This window comes from Dendronephthya gigantea, unplaced genomic scaffold (genome assembly GCF_004324835.1).
Source record: "Dendronephthya gigantea isolate DGI-Jeju-01 unplaced genomic scaffold, DenGig_1.0 000005F, whole genome shotgun sequence".
Taxonomy (NCBI): domain Eukaryota; kingdom Metazoa; phylum Cnidaria; class Anthozoa; order Malacalcyonacea; family Nephtheidae; genus Dendronephthya; species Dendronephthya gigantea.
The window spans coordinates 542744-556403 of NW_021163015.1; the positions used below are offsets into that span (position 1 = coordinate 542744).

Sequence of the window (13660 nt, forward strand, 5' to 3'; positions counted from 1 at the left end):
TATCACGATCGCTTTAAGCCGAATAGACTTGGAAAGGACTAGAAGTAGCCTTAGGATACTCTTTTCAAAAGCGAGAGCGTAAGACCTCGTAACGGGGACATCTTTAAATATAGGCGGTCTTCACCTAGGTTGAGGATTGGCCTAGGAAACCAAAGGTTAAGGGAGTGATCCCGACCGTGGTCAAGCTTATTTTTCAGCTCGGCCAGTTGATAACTCAGTGTAGCATCATCACAATATCTAGAACTTCGATCGCTCGCGCTTGTGTTGTTTTACATTCCGCTTCTTTGGAGCACCTTGAAACATATTTTACAAACAACGATCATTATAACAAATCAGTCTTACGATTTTTCTATGTTTCGATAAAGAAATCCTCAAATCTATAACGAATGTCACATGCAGGTTTGACTTTTCCTTCCCCGACTCATTTTGAAAGTTTGCTTTTTACACGACTCATAAAATTAGTTCGGAAACAGTCTAAGATGCTCAAACATGAAAGTAATTATATTGCTATGTTAATGCTATATCATTATATTAATTTAATCACGAGAACAGCAAGTGAATGTTCGTTTCTCATTGGTTACATGTATATCATCTTAAAAGTGGTTTGGACGAATTTTTAATTCCGCCTTTTTCATTGAAAGATTTTTCCACTTGTGCCATTTTATTCCGGCGGCGTTAGTCTGACCCGCACCCAGGTACAGGCCATTGAGATTGCAAGAATGACAGTTCTTGTACCACCAAGCTCCTTTCCACGTTTTAGCACAATTATCAGAACTAACATCATTGTCCTTATCCTTGGTTGTGAACTGCATTGTATTGTGAAAAGCAAGAGAATCACCTGCGTCACCTTAAAAAAAATATATATGTTCATTTCCTTTTTTTTACGATTCCGGAAAACAACTAGGTTTTTGTATCGACTATTGGGAGTCTTGTTTTAGCTAGGCTCTGAAATTTGGATCAAATTAACATTTTGAGAGTGATAGTATAAATTATATAAGGCGAAGACCTAAACAGGCGAATGCGAAACGTAAAAACTATTAATTCAGGAATAAATCACATTTGCACAAAAAAGAAACGAATATAGGGTTTCCTCTGAACAACTTTTCATTCAAACACTGGTTGTTCTCCCAAAGACTGGCAAATGAGGCGGCTGTGAGGAAGTGGAACATCCGATGTGCAATAAACCCTTGGCATGACGAAAACTGGGAAAGTAAAGGGCGGGGCAAAATGATGAAGTAATTTAAAGAATTATAGGCAACAGAGAAGGTATTCTTAAAACAAAACATTCGTTAAACCCTTGTTCAACGCATAAAATATTTTCATGTTGGCCACCTTCTAATATAGGCGTTTTAACACCTAAAAATCATGTGACTTCGCATACCTGAATAACTGCCAATATTCAATCTGTATTTGTCTGATTCATCAGCCACACTAAATGTTCCATATTTAGCATAAGCCTCAGCGCCATTGAAATCCATCAAATCAACTCTTAGAACATTTTGACCAGATTTCCACAAACGATGTATTTTATCAAGGCCCAACCAGAACTCGCCGCTGAGATCACCAAAGCCTGCTTTATAGTCTGACCATCCAAGGTAGAAATCTTGGCTTCCATCTTGTCTTCTTTGGAACACGGTCCAGCCTCCCCTGTCTGTGCTCATATCACAACTGACTTGGAACGATCCCAGGCCATCAGGATCGATGGTATAAACACCATCTGTTCTCACTCCTTTGTTATACAGATCTGCACAACTGGAGCCGGTAGCTATGAAATTGTAAAATATTTAAAAAAATACCGAAAAATATTACGGATACCAATTATTATATTTTTTTCCTAATCAGACGTAATTTAATCATCGAATAAGATCTTCGATGCAGCCAACTTAAACTACTACAGGACATTGGGATAATCTGTGGCTGATATTAATTGGAAAACGTCGTTACTATTTCTTTAAATAAAAAATCATTGGAATACGACCGTTGCCTTCTATGTAGATCAATATTTCTGGATAATGTATTAGCCATAAGATATTTGGAAAATTGGACATGCTAACTTAATTGTTGCTGTCAACAGCTATTTCTTACAATGAGTTCGTTCAGCTTTCTAAAAGGCCTTTTTGAATTTGAATTAAAATTTTCTTAATTCGAGCCTGTTAACCGTCCTTGTTATAAGAAAGTCTCAAATGAGCAACACCTGCCAACTGCATGTGCATGCAAAGACTGCCGTCTGATAACATTCTCTGAGGTAGAATCCTGGTACTGATGTAACAAATACCACGGAGTAAGACGCTTCCATTTCGCAATTCAAACTCTTGAATAAGTGAGCCGTCATATATTATGTACAACTATGCAGTTATCCACTTTTATAAAATGGATGAATAATTGATTCATTGATTTAGTAAATATTTAATATGGCAAAAAGGCCAAAATTAGGTAACAGTAATTGGCTAATCAATTCATTTGCTTTCGCGTTAAAATTTAATCGGGATTTTTTATAAACTTTAATATATCTTTGTGCATATGTTCGATGTTGCGCCATACCTGAATCTTCATTTCCCTGTCCTTCCTTATCATTCTTTGCCTGATAAAAATTATTTTAGAAATACTTAGATGAATTATGTGGAAGGATCGAGTACGCGTGACAAAAAATGCACCGTGAGTTACAAGTTTATCTGAGTTGGGTATTTGTTGCCCTCTTTATATAAGTTTTCGTGTATTTACCTATTTACAATTTCTTATGACCTAATATAATTGGTATAGATTGCATGGATCAATCAACAATCACTACTTACTGTAATTACTTTTGGCAGTAATATTGGGCTTTGAAAACTTCAAAAACACGTACCTCATCGAGCATTAGTGTCCATTCTCCTGTCATTGCGGTGTGATTTCTCTTTCCTGTGACGTTGGTTAGTTGACAGTTCACAACATTCATCTTGTCTCTGTAGTTGAATCCAACACAACCCGGTTCCTTTTGGCAGAGCTCGAGACATTCTATCGAGACAAACCTTGAGTTGACGGTATGATTTGATAACTTTTCATCTGGAGGTAAAGACAGTCCACCTAAAAATAGCCAATATGGTCGCGGAATGTTCAAAGAAGTATTGTTTTAAATTATAGGGATATGAAATACACGTAGATGACCTACCTGTTCTAGCGGTATTGTAAACCCTGGTAGAACAGTTCTGTGAAATGATACATGCGATTTTAATCATCAGTAAGATTAAAGTTGCTATCTTAAACATGATTACACAAATAGGGTCAGCAAATTTTTCATCTCAAAACATGCAGTCGCTGAAATAAAGCATCATCGATGAAGCAGGTAACAAGAAAGGTAGTTACCTGCTGTGTTGTCCTATATATTATTAAAGCAATTTCTTTTGAACCAAAACAATTACAATTATAATGAATTTTTTGATTGCTTAGTCTCCTATTTGTCTTTCTCCATGATATCTCTATGACAATAAATTATGCAGATCAATCTTAATGCACATTTGTGCAACAATCGAGGATTTATCAAAATAATATATTCCTTATTGCATATTTTAAACGTGCTTTTTCAACCGCATGACAGATATATTGCTACCCCCTTTTTAAGTCGGGATATTCAACGCCGAGTTTATGATTGCCATTCAGACATTTGGGGTGTAACTTCACTTTTTTATTTAAACCCAAGGCAATAAAATTGGTCTTTTTTTAAAAAATATAAATTTCTTTTGGATTAATTAGGGGGACGAAAATTATTAAATATTACAATTAAATGTCAAACAAACGATGTTTGTTGACTGGATAAACGTTTCAAAGACAGCATTTACTACTCAATATGACATTCAAAGCAGTACACCCAATGAAATGAAATAGTTAGTGGATCATGCCACCGCTAATAATATCACATTTAATATATGAATATTGGCTATTTTTTGTTATCGATTATATATATATAATCTTTGAATAGATTGTTTTATCACTTTTTGCGATACAAAGGAGTGTATTTTAAACAATGTGTTACACAATTTTAAACAAACTCCTTTTTCTCATGATTTTCAAACATTTGTTCTTTTGATTCGTGGAACAAATTGTGAAACATTTTACATTCTCTTGTCCGTTTTTCCCCTTAGTAATGGTCCATTATTGTAACGTTTTATCAACCGCGAAACTAATTTACAATATATATAATGATTATATAAGAGTGACTTCACTTAAGTTTACGTGAAGTTTTGACTTCGCCGTTCCCAGCTCATTTTAAATTTTGCTTTTAATTGTTGCACAGAAGTAAATCCAGCTCAAAATATTATCTTTCGCTCAAATATCAATACACGAAAGAAACGTTTCATCGTGTCTCAATTATGGTGCAAAAATCTTAAAGTGGCTCGGACGAATTTTCATCTCCGCCTTTTTCAACGAGTAGTACTGCCACTCCTTCCATAATGTTCCCGTTTTGTTTATTTGACCTGCACCCAGGTACAGGCCATTGAGGTTGGCACGCTGACAATCTTTGTACCACCAAGCTCCTTTGCGCCTTGTGGCGCAATTTTTTTTCTCCCAAACGTCATTGTCGCTATCTTTGGTAGTGAACTGCATTTCATTGTGATAAGCAAGAGAATCGCCTGCGTCACCTTTTATGAAAATAAACAAAAATTTATATGTTTAGTTCAATATTTTTTCCCAATTGACTTTTTTGGAAATAGACTAGATATCTAATATATTGTCCTAACTATCTTGCGATAACCTTGTTTTAGCAAAGCTCTGAAAATAGGTTGAAAATCTTAGGTAAGAACATATGCATAGCTCAATGCGGGACATTTAAAAAAATTGTGACAGTTTTCTTGGTCAAGCTTTCAAATAAAACTCTGAGGTGTTCTCGCCTTAGAGAGGCAAGTGAGATGGCTGTGAGGCAGTGTGCCACACCCAGATAAACCCGTGGCGTCTAAAAATTAAAAAAGTAGAAAAAGGAAATGGCGATGTAATGGGCGACATAACAAAGGAAGAGTTTTTAGAAACAAAACATTCGTCAAATCATTGTTCAACAAAAAAAAAATCTTTACAGTACAGCCACCTTTTAATTTACGCGTGGCTATGTTTCAACTGCGGAAAATCTTAAGGAGTGATTTACCTGAATAATTTCCAATATTTAATCTGTATTTGTCTGATTCATCAGCCACACTAAACGTCCCATATTCAGCGTAACGTTCAGTGCCATTGAAATCCATCAAATCAACCCTTAGAACATTTTGGCTAGATTTGGACAAACGATGAATTTTCTCGAGGCCCAACCAGAACTCGCCACTCAAATTACCAAAGCCAGCTTTATAGTCTGACCACCCAAGGAAGAAATCTTGACTTCCATCTTGTCTTCTTTGGAACACAGTCCAACCACTCCCGCCTGTGCTCATATCACATCTGACTGGAAACGACCCCAGGCCATCAGGATCGATGGTATAAACACCATCCTCTTTAGCACCTTGGTTATATAGATGGGCGCAGCTGGTAGCTTTAAAAATAACAACTACTGTTAAATACCACTTCAACCATCTTATTCATACGTGGTTACATGGAACAGAAACCAGTGCCAGCCAACAATTTCTGAAAATATAGCTAGCTATATGACTTAGCGAAGTTTGAAAAATAAAGTGTTAAGTGATACGGATCACGCGTTCATATTTTGATTTTATTGTTATATTTTCCCTACAGTCAGTTTATTCAGGTTGCGAAAATGGCTTTTTGCGTTTGAATTGATCTCTATGAATGTATCAATATATTTGATGCTGCGGCATACCTGGATCCACATTGTCATTTTTTCGCTTCTCTTCCTTATCATTCTTCGCCTGATAAAAATGATTTCAGAAATGTTTAGATGAAGTACACGCAAAATTAGTACGCATGACAAGAACTAACGGACGTGTAGGCTTCAAGTGCATCAGCTGAGTTGGATTTTGTTGCCAAATGTTTTCAGATTCTCCTAATTATTATTATTATCCAAGACCACTACCGCTCACCAAAGGTTGACCTATTCTGCTCGTGATTGGTTAATCTGTAAAAAATTCTCGTTTGATTTGTTTAGGTTACTTGAAAACTAGCGGTGGTAGTAGCATAATCGTAACCTCGCTATTTGCTCTGTGGCTACGATATGGTCCGAATGTGCGATAATGGTCTGATTTATATATATATATATATAGAGGCGAATTATCTGATTGAACGAAAGCCGGATAGCGCTATCCACCGGATAGTGATCTTTTCAACGATTTTAAACATGCCTGAGAAGCAATGAGATTACAGATTTGGAGCAGTTATGAAAAAGAGATCCCAAATTAAAAATACCAAGGTTTAATCTAGGTTATGCTGAAAATCTCAGGGCGATAGAGAAAAAACACTATTCGTGCAAATAGACGAACTATGCGGATCATTCGTGTTGACCGTCGGCTTGTCCGTGTTTACACACAAACGGATTAGAAGACAGACTATCTTTTGCATGCTCATGTTTGTCTAGAAGGATGATTTTTCTTTAGTCCAAATCGGGGCGTTACTGTATTGCAAAGCGTGATTTTGCACATGGCGCAAATTAATGATCATGTAAATTCTTTTTGAGCAGTCATTTTACAGCTGTGGAGATTTCAATTACATACCGCTTCCTCATCAAGATTTAGAAGCCATTCTCCAGTCATTAGGTTGTGGTCTCTTTTTTTTGTGATGTTAGTCAGTTGGCAGTTCACAACGTTGATCTTGTCTCTGTAGTTGAACCCAACACATTTCGGTTGCTTTTGGCAGAGTTCGTAACATTCTATCGGAACAATCCCTGAGTTGACGGTATGATTTGATATGATTTCATCTGGAGGTAAAGTTGAACCTAAAAGTAGCCAATATGCAAGGTTGGGGAGTGTTTGGGAATGGAAAGATCAGTGTTTTTAATTAACAAGACTTCGTGGATTAAAGCAAGGAAACAATATTCTATCTATCTATATCTTTATCTATATATCTATCAATATATATATATATATATATATATATATATATATATATATATATATATATATATATATATATATATATAAATATATATATATATATATATATATATATATATATATATATATATATATATATATATATATATATTGTATTTCATCGCTACACTGTGTTTCACGTACTAGTTTTAGTACGATCCTCAAGCGATAACTATTTACAAAGGTTTACGCGCACTCGTTTTTGATTGATTATGCGAGCGTTTAACGTGCATGTTTGCGTGCCTTAACATTACAAACTTTAAAACTATATATACAGGACTCACCTGTCCGAATAATACTATAAATCCTGGGAGAACAGTTCTGTGAAATGATATATGCAATTTTAACGATAAGTAATATCAAAGTCACTATTTTGAACATGATTACGTGAATAAGGTTGCCAACTTTGCCTTGCTCGAAACACGATAGCTGATATCACGTATTATCTACATAACAAATGAAAATAAACGTAGCTACATGTTGTGTCGTCTTATTTATTATTGATATTATCATACATTCATGCGGTATTCTCGTTTTTGATTGGTCGAAACCCTCCAAATAAATCTCTATATCCGGTTAAATTTCATATTCTCAGCAGTTGCGACGTGACCCAAGGGATATCGATTTTTTTGGATCAAACTTCGCATGATATCTTGTTTTGTCTTATATTTCTTTCCTGCGTGGTATTAAGGGTGATTATTATACATTTTGTGTGTTTTGTCGTTCTTGATTGGTCAGAAAGCAACGGTTATAATTCTCAATATTCTGTAAAAAATTCTTAATTTTAGCTGCTGGCATGCTCCCGTCCAATAAATATTGTTTTTGGATCGAACCTATATAACTGGGACTCTCTCATGCCCAGTCCTTGGCGCGCCAGCAACTTGAACCCAAAAGAGCGTGAAAATAAAATAAACATTAATAAATTTCGTTTAATCGTTTCTGATGCACGTCTTCAGCTTCGGCAGATAACATTGACCTTGGTCTGAATAATTCTTGATATCATGCCCGGCCTCACCCAATAATTGTTTATTAATATTGAAAGCGTGAATACATCATTTGATGTATTGGATTTGATGAATACACTTGACTTGATGAGCAAAAAGGTTGATGAAGATTATTAAACAAAATTAATTTCATATGAAAATTACACATAAATCATCTTTATACAAATAAATACTCGGATATTAATTAAATGTCACAAACACTATAATTTTAATTGTGTAGGCTCGATCAGGCGAGGTCTACACGCGTTAGCCAAATTATATAATAAGAGTAAATAAAGAATAAAAGAATATAACAAACGTTATAAGCAATGTCGTTTTTTCGTATTTATAGCAAATAAATTATTACTAAAGATTATGAAACAAATTTATTAAATATCAGGTGAAAATTGCTTTTCATAGATCAATACGGATCATGCATGGACAGCACTTACAAATCAATATTACATACACAACACTACACATAAATCATTAGATATTAATTATATCCCGCTGTGATTTTAATTGCATTTCTTGCGAGGACCGTAAACGTGTAAGCAAAATTACATATTAAAAAAGGATATAACAAACTTTATCAGCAATGTTGTCTATTTCGTATTTATGAACAGATAACGAATAGTGCATTAGTGCTGTTGCCGGACCTCGAAAATATAGAAGGCTCTCCTGTCCTAATGATACTATAAATCCTGGGAGAACAGTTCTGTGAAATGATACATGAAATTTAGACTGTTTTAAAGCTGGAGTAATCCACGGCTTGTCCGTACTGTGGACCTTTATTACTGGAAAGTGTTAGTCAATTCCTGAACTAAGTTCATGCGTAGATGCATTGTTTTCAACAAATTGAGACAAATAATAATCAAATCCAATATATGGTCACCTCCTATTATATAAAGTTTACTAATATCAGTCATTTTTTCATATTGACGTTCAAATCTACAATGTCACAGACTTTACTTTGCCTTCCTCAGCTCATTTAAAATTTCGTTTTCAACTTTTAGTCGTAAAATAAGGTCAAAACATTCAAATACGCTCTTTCTATACCATTATAATTTCGTCACGGAAACAACAAGTGAATGTTCGTCTCTCAATTGTGGCTTGGACGAATTTTCATCTCAGTCTTTCTCATCGAATAAGTATGCCACTTGTTCCATCTTATTCCGGTGGAACTATTCTGACCTGCAGCCAGATACAGGCCATTAAGGTTGGAAGTAAGACAACTTGTATACCACCAAGCTCCTTTGCGCCTTGTGGCACAATTTTTATTCTCCCAAATATCATTGTCGCTATCCTTGGTAGTGAACTGCATTTGATTGTGATAAGCAAGAGAATCCCCTGCGTCACCTTTCATAAGCATAAACAAAAAATAATATGTTCAGTTCACAATTTTTTCCCAATTGACTTTTTTTAAACAACCAGAATATCTAGTATCTTTTCTCAAAAGTGCTTGAAAAGTCGTAAATAAGACGGATGCTGGTGGATCATGAATAACTCATCAAGTGACATGTAAGAAAAGTAAAATTAACGTTATCCTATGACTACCTTTTAAGTAAAACAGTGCGGTTTTCTCGCCCAAGAGGGGCAAGTGAGGTGGCTGTGAGGAAGTGTGACACACCCAAGATAAACGCGAGGCGTCCAAAAATTAGGAAAATAGAAAAAGGAAATGACGATGTAATTGAAGGACAGAATGAAGAAGAGAAATTTAAAACAAAACATTTTTCAAATCATTGTTCAACGCAGAAAAAATAATGCGTGGCTATGTTTCAACTGCCGAATATCCTAAGGAGTGATTACCTGAATACTTGTCGATAGTCAATCTGTATTTATCTGATTCATCAGCCACACTAAACGTTCCATACTTAGCGTAACGTTCAGTGTTATTGAAATCCATCAAATCGACTCTTAGAATATTTTGCTTAGATTTGGACAAACGATGTATTTTATCAAGGCCCAACCAGAACTCGCAAGTCAAATTACCAAAGCCTGCTTTATAGTCTGACCATCCAAGGTAGAAATTCTGGCTTCCATTTTGTCTTCTTTGAAACACGGTCCACCCACCCCCGTCTATGCTCATATCACACAAGACTTGGAACGACCCCAGACCATCAGGATGAATGGTATAAACACCATTTTTTCTCGCCCCCAGATTATAATGCTGGGCGCAGCTGGTAGCTATAAAATTAAAGAAAATATAGTGGAATATTTAAAAATAACAATTACTTTTAAATATCACTTCATTCATCTTGTTCATACGTGTTTTTATGGAACAGAAACCAGTGCCAGCCAACAATTTCTGAAAACATATATGACCTAGCGAAGTCCGAAAAATAACGTCTTAAGTAATACTGATCACACGTTCATATTTTGATTTTATTTTTATATGTTCCTTACAGTCAGTTAATTCAGGTGGCGAAAATAGCTTTTTGTGTTTGAATTGATCGATATGAATGCATCTATATGTTTGATGCTGCGGCATACCTGAATCCATGTCATTTTTCCGCCTCTCTTCCTTATCATTCTTCGCCTGATAAAAATGATTTCAGAAATGCTTAGAGGAAGTATACACATGCAAAATGAGTACGCATGACAAGAGCTTCAGATTCTCCAAATGATTTACCTCCTCCGCAGGCGCTAGGGAGCATTTTGGACGATTTCCTTCGTCTCTTGCTTTCGTTTCTAAATTTCTAACTGCAAAATATCACCGCCTGCCATATTTGCCCGAAAAGGGCTTACGGAGGAGGTAGCCTAATTATCCAAAGGTTGACCTATTCTGCTCGTGATTGGTTAATCTGATAGAATTTTCGTGAGGTTTGTTTAGAACCCTCAAACGTAGCGGTGGTAGTAGTGGGAGTCTAATCTGAACCTCACTATTTGCTCTGTCGCTACGACAATAATGGCCTGATTTATGTATTATACTATAGACACGGATTATCCGTCTGGGGCCGGATAATTTTTGAACGAAAGCCGGATAGCGCCTTCAAATGTTTAAAACATGCCTAAAAAGCAAAGAATTTGCCGATTTGGAGCCAACAGTTATGAAAGAGATCCCCTAACTTAAAATTACCAAGGTTTATTCTAGGTTATGCGGAACAACGGGAAATCTCAGGGCCATTAAAAAAAATACTATCCGTTGGATAGTGCTATCCGCCTTTCATACAACCGACCCCTGGATGAATGATCTGTCTGAGTATAAACACACAACAAACTATCTAGACGAACTATGCGGACGCGATTATGTCAAGCGAAACTGAATCGCGCGTTTCCCCAATTGGGAAATTGTTTATGTGAAAAAAGAGAGCATAAGAGCCGTTTTATGATCAATTTTTCGTAGCTCTCCCCACCTCGTATTTATATATACTATCACTAACAGACGAATGATGCGTCAAGAGGAACTATATTCATTCAAATTCGTCCAAACAGACGAACCACGCGGATCATACGTGTTGACCGTTGATCCATCGGTTTGCAGTGTATACACACAGACGGATTAGAAGACAAACCATCATTTGCTATTGCCCAAGTTCGTCAAGATGAATGACTCGTCTCTAGTATAAATCGGGGAATTACTGTGTTGCAAAGCGTGATTTTGTACATAGCGCAAATTAATGACATGAATTCTTTTTGAGCAGTCATTTTACAGGTGTGGAAATTTCAATATCATACCGCTTCCTCATCGAGCATTAGAAGCCATTTTCCAATTATTAGGTTGTGGTCGGCTCTCTTTTTTGTGATGTTGGTCAGTTGACAGTTCACAACATTGGTCGTGTCTCTGTAGTTGAATCCAACACATTTCGGTTGCTTTTGGCAGAGTTCGTAACATTCTATCGGAACAATCCCTGAGTTGACGGTATGATTTGATATGATTTCATCTGGAGGTAAAGTCGAACCTCCTAAAAGTAGCCAATATGCAATGTTGGGGAGTGTTTGGGAATGGAAAGATCAGTATATATACGACTCACCTGTCCTAATGACACTATAAATCCTGGGAGAGCAGTCCTGTGCAATCATACATGCAATTTTAACGATAAGTAATATCAAAGTCAGTATTTTGAACATGATTACGTGAATAAGGTCGCAAACTTTGCTTTGCTCGAAACACGGTTGCTGATATCACGTATTATCGACATAACAGATGAAAATAACCTACATGTTGTGTTGTCTTATATATTATTGATATTATCATGCATTCATACTGTATTCTCGTTTCTGATTGGTTGAAACCCTAGAAATAAATCTCAATATGCGGTTAAATTTCATATTCTCACCAGTTGTAACGTCATAACAAGGAATATTGATTTTTTTTATCAAACTTCGCTGATATCATGCTTAACCTTGTCAAATAATTGTATATTGTTTAGTCTCATATTCCTTTAGTTTCATATTTCTTTTCGTGGCATTAAGAGGGATTATTATACACTTTGTGTGTATTCCCGTTCCTGATTGGTCATAAAGCAACGGTTGATTCTCAATATTTTATATTTAATACGTAATTTCAGCTGCTGGCGTGCTCGCGTCCAATAATTATTTTTTGGATCGAACTTGCATGCAACCAACCAAGTTGCGCCAGCAACTTGCATGCATGAACTCAAAAATGCGCGAAAATAAAATAAACATTAATGAGCTTCGTTTCATCGTTTCTGATGTCTTCAAATGTAAAGTAAAACAATTATTGGATTCAGCTTCGCTTCAGCAGATAACGTTGACCTTGGTCTGAATAATTCTTGATATCATGATCAGCCTCATCCAATAATTGTTTATTAATTGAATGTGTGAATACATCATTTGATGTATTGGATTTGATGAATACATTTGACTTGGTGAATTAGGCATTGTGTCAGATTAACATATAGTAATAACTCTTCAAATGGTGACTTCATTCTTTTCGTGATCAAAACTTTAACCTTTGGGACGAAAATTGATCTCCATGTAGATTTCAGAAATTAATTCTTTATGAACTAACAGGTTGATGAAGATTATTTAACAAAATTGATTTTATATAGACATTACACATAAATCATCATTATACAAATAAATCCTCGGATATCAATTAAATATCACGCACTATGATATTAATTATGTAGGCTCAGGCGAGGTCTACACACGTTAGCCAAATTATGTAATAAGAGTTAATAAAGAATATAAGAATATAACAAACGTTATAAGCAATGTCGTTTTTTGTCGTATTTATATGCAAATAAATTATTACTAAAGATTATTAAACAAATTTATTAAATATCAGGTGAAAATTTTTTCATAGATCAATATGGATCATGCATGGACAGCACTTACAAATCAATATTACATACAGAGCACTACACATATACTTCATTAGATATTAATTATATCCCGCTGTGATCTTAATTACATCTTTCGCGAGGACTAAACGTGTAAGCAAAATACATAATAAAAAAGATATAACATACTTTATCAGCAATGTTGTCTATTTCGTATTTATAAACAGATAAAATCAACGAATAGTGCATTAGTGCTGTTGCCGGACTTCGCTCTCTTGAACATGATTACATAACTGAAATAACGTATTATCGACATAACAGGTGAAAATAAACGCATGCTAAGTCGTCTTATATATTATTATTATCATTATTATACTTAATTCCGCCATTTTCTTTGATTACTAAATTAGCATAGACATAGTATGAA

The 13660-nt window shown here is 35.3% G+C and overlaps 3 protein-coding genes across 3 annotated transcripts; all 3 read right to left on the reverse strand.

Annotated features, from left to right (window-relative positions):
* Positions 1–544: 544 nt before the first annotated feature.
* Positions 545–3262, reverse strand: LOC114516285 (ficolin-2-like). The gene is made up of 5 exons (XM_028535713.1): positions 3149–3262; positions 2846–3063; positions 2542–2581; positions 1382–1765; positions 545–847 (listed from the first exon to the last, which is right to left on the reverse strand). Exons 1-5 carry the CDS (start codon positions 3243–3245, stop codon positions 594–596), a joined length of 993 nt encoding a protein of 330 aa, XP_028391514.1. The 5' UTR covers positions 3246–3262; the 3' UTR covers positions 545–593.
* A 1082-nt stretch (positions 3263–4344) lies between these two features.
* LOC114515857 (ryncolin-1-like) lies at positions 4345–5532 on the reverse strand. The gene is made up of 3 exons (XM_028535179.1): positions 5511–5532; positions 5114–5461; positions 4345–4616 (listed from the first exon to the last, which is right to left on the reverse strand). The coding sequence occupies exons 1-3, from the start codon at positions 5530–5532 to the stop codon at positions 4345–4347; spliced, it is 642 nt and encodes a 213-aa protein (XP_028390980.1).
* Positions 5533–8834: 3302 nt separating this feature from the next.
* LOC114516283 (techylectin-5B-like) lies at positions 8835–12091 on the reverse strand. Its single transcript, XM_028535711.1, has 5 exons — positions 11959–12091; positions 11663–11889; positions 10478–10523; positions 9794–10171; positions 8835–9343 (listed from the first exon to the last, which is right to left on the reverse strand). Exons 1-5 carry the CDS (start codon positions 12053–12055, stop codon positions 9087–9089), a joined length of 1005 nt encoding a protein of 334 aa, XP_028391512.1. The 5' UTR covers positions 12056–12091; the 3' UTR covers positions 8835–9086.
* Positions 12092–13660: the final 1569 nt, after the last annotated feature.

Excerpts from the sequence above, each read along its gene's own strand:
- LOC114515857 (XM_028535179.1), bottom strand. The coding sequence starts at position 5,532 with ATGGTTGAAGTGGTATTTAACA. Across the intron at positions 5,462-5,510 it reads GGTTGAAGTGGTATTTAACA|GTGCTAAAGAGGATGGTGTT; the intron begins GTAGTTGTTATT and ends TATATAACCAAG. Across the intron at positions 4,617-5,113 it reads AAATATTGGAAATTATTCAG|GTGACGCAGGCGATTCTCTT; the intron begins GTAAATCACTCC and ends TTTTCATAAAAG.
- LOC114516283 (XM_028535711.1), bottom strand. The coding sequence starts at position 12,055 with ATGTTCAAAATACTGACTTTGATATTACTTATCGTTAAAATTGCATGT. Across the intron at positions 10,172-10,477 it reads GAAAAATGACATGGATTCAG|CTACCAGCTGCGCCCAGCAT; the intron begins GTATGCCGCAGC and ends TTAATTTTATAG. Across the intron at positions 9,344-9,793 it reads GACTATCGACAAGTATTCAG|GTGACGCAGGGGATTCTCTT; the intron begins GTAATCACTCCT and ends TGCTTATGAAAG.
- LOC114516285 (XM_028535713.1), bottom strand. The coding sequence starts at position 3,245 with ATGTTTAAGATAGCAACTTTAATCTTACTGATGATTAAAATCGCATGT. Across the intron at positions 3,064-3,148 it reads TTACAATACCGCTAGAACAG|GTGGACTGTCTTTACCTCCA; the intron begins GTAGGTCATCTA and ends GGCTATTTTTAG. Across the intron at positions 848-1,381 it reads GAATATTGGCAGTTATTCAG|GTGACGCAGGTGATTCTCTT; the intron begins GTATGCGAAGTC and ends ATTTTTTTTAAG.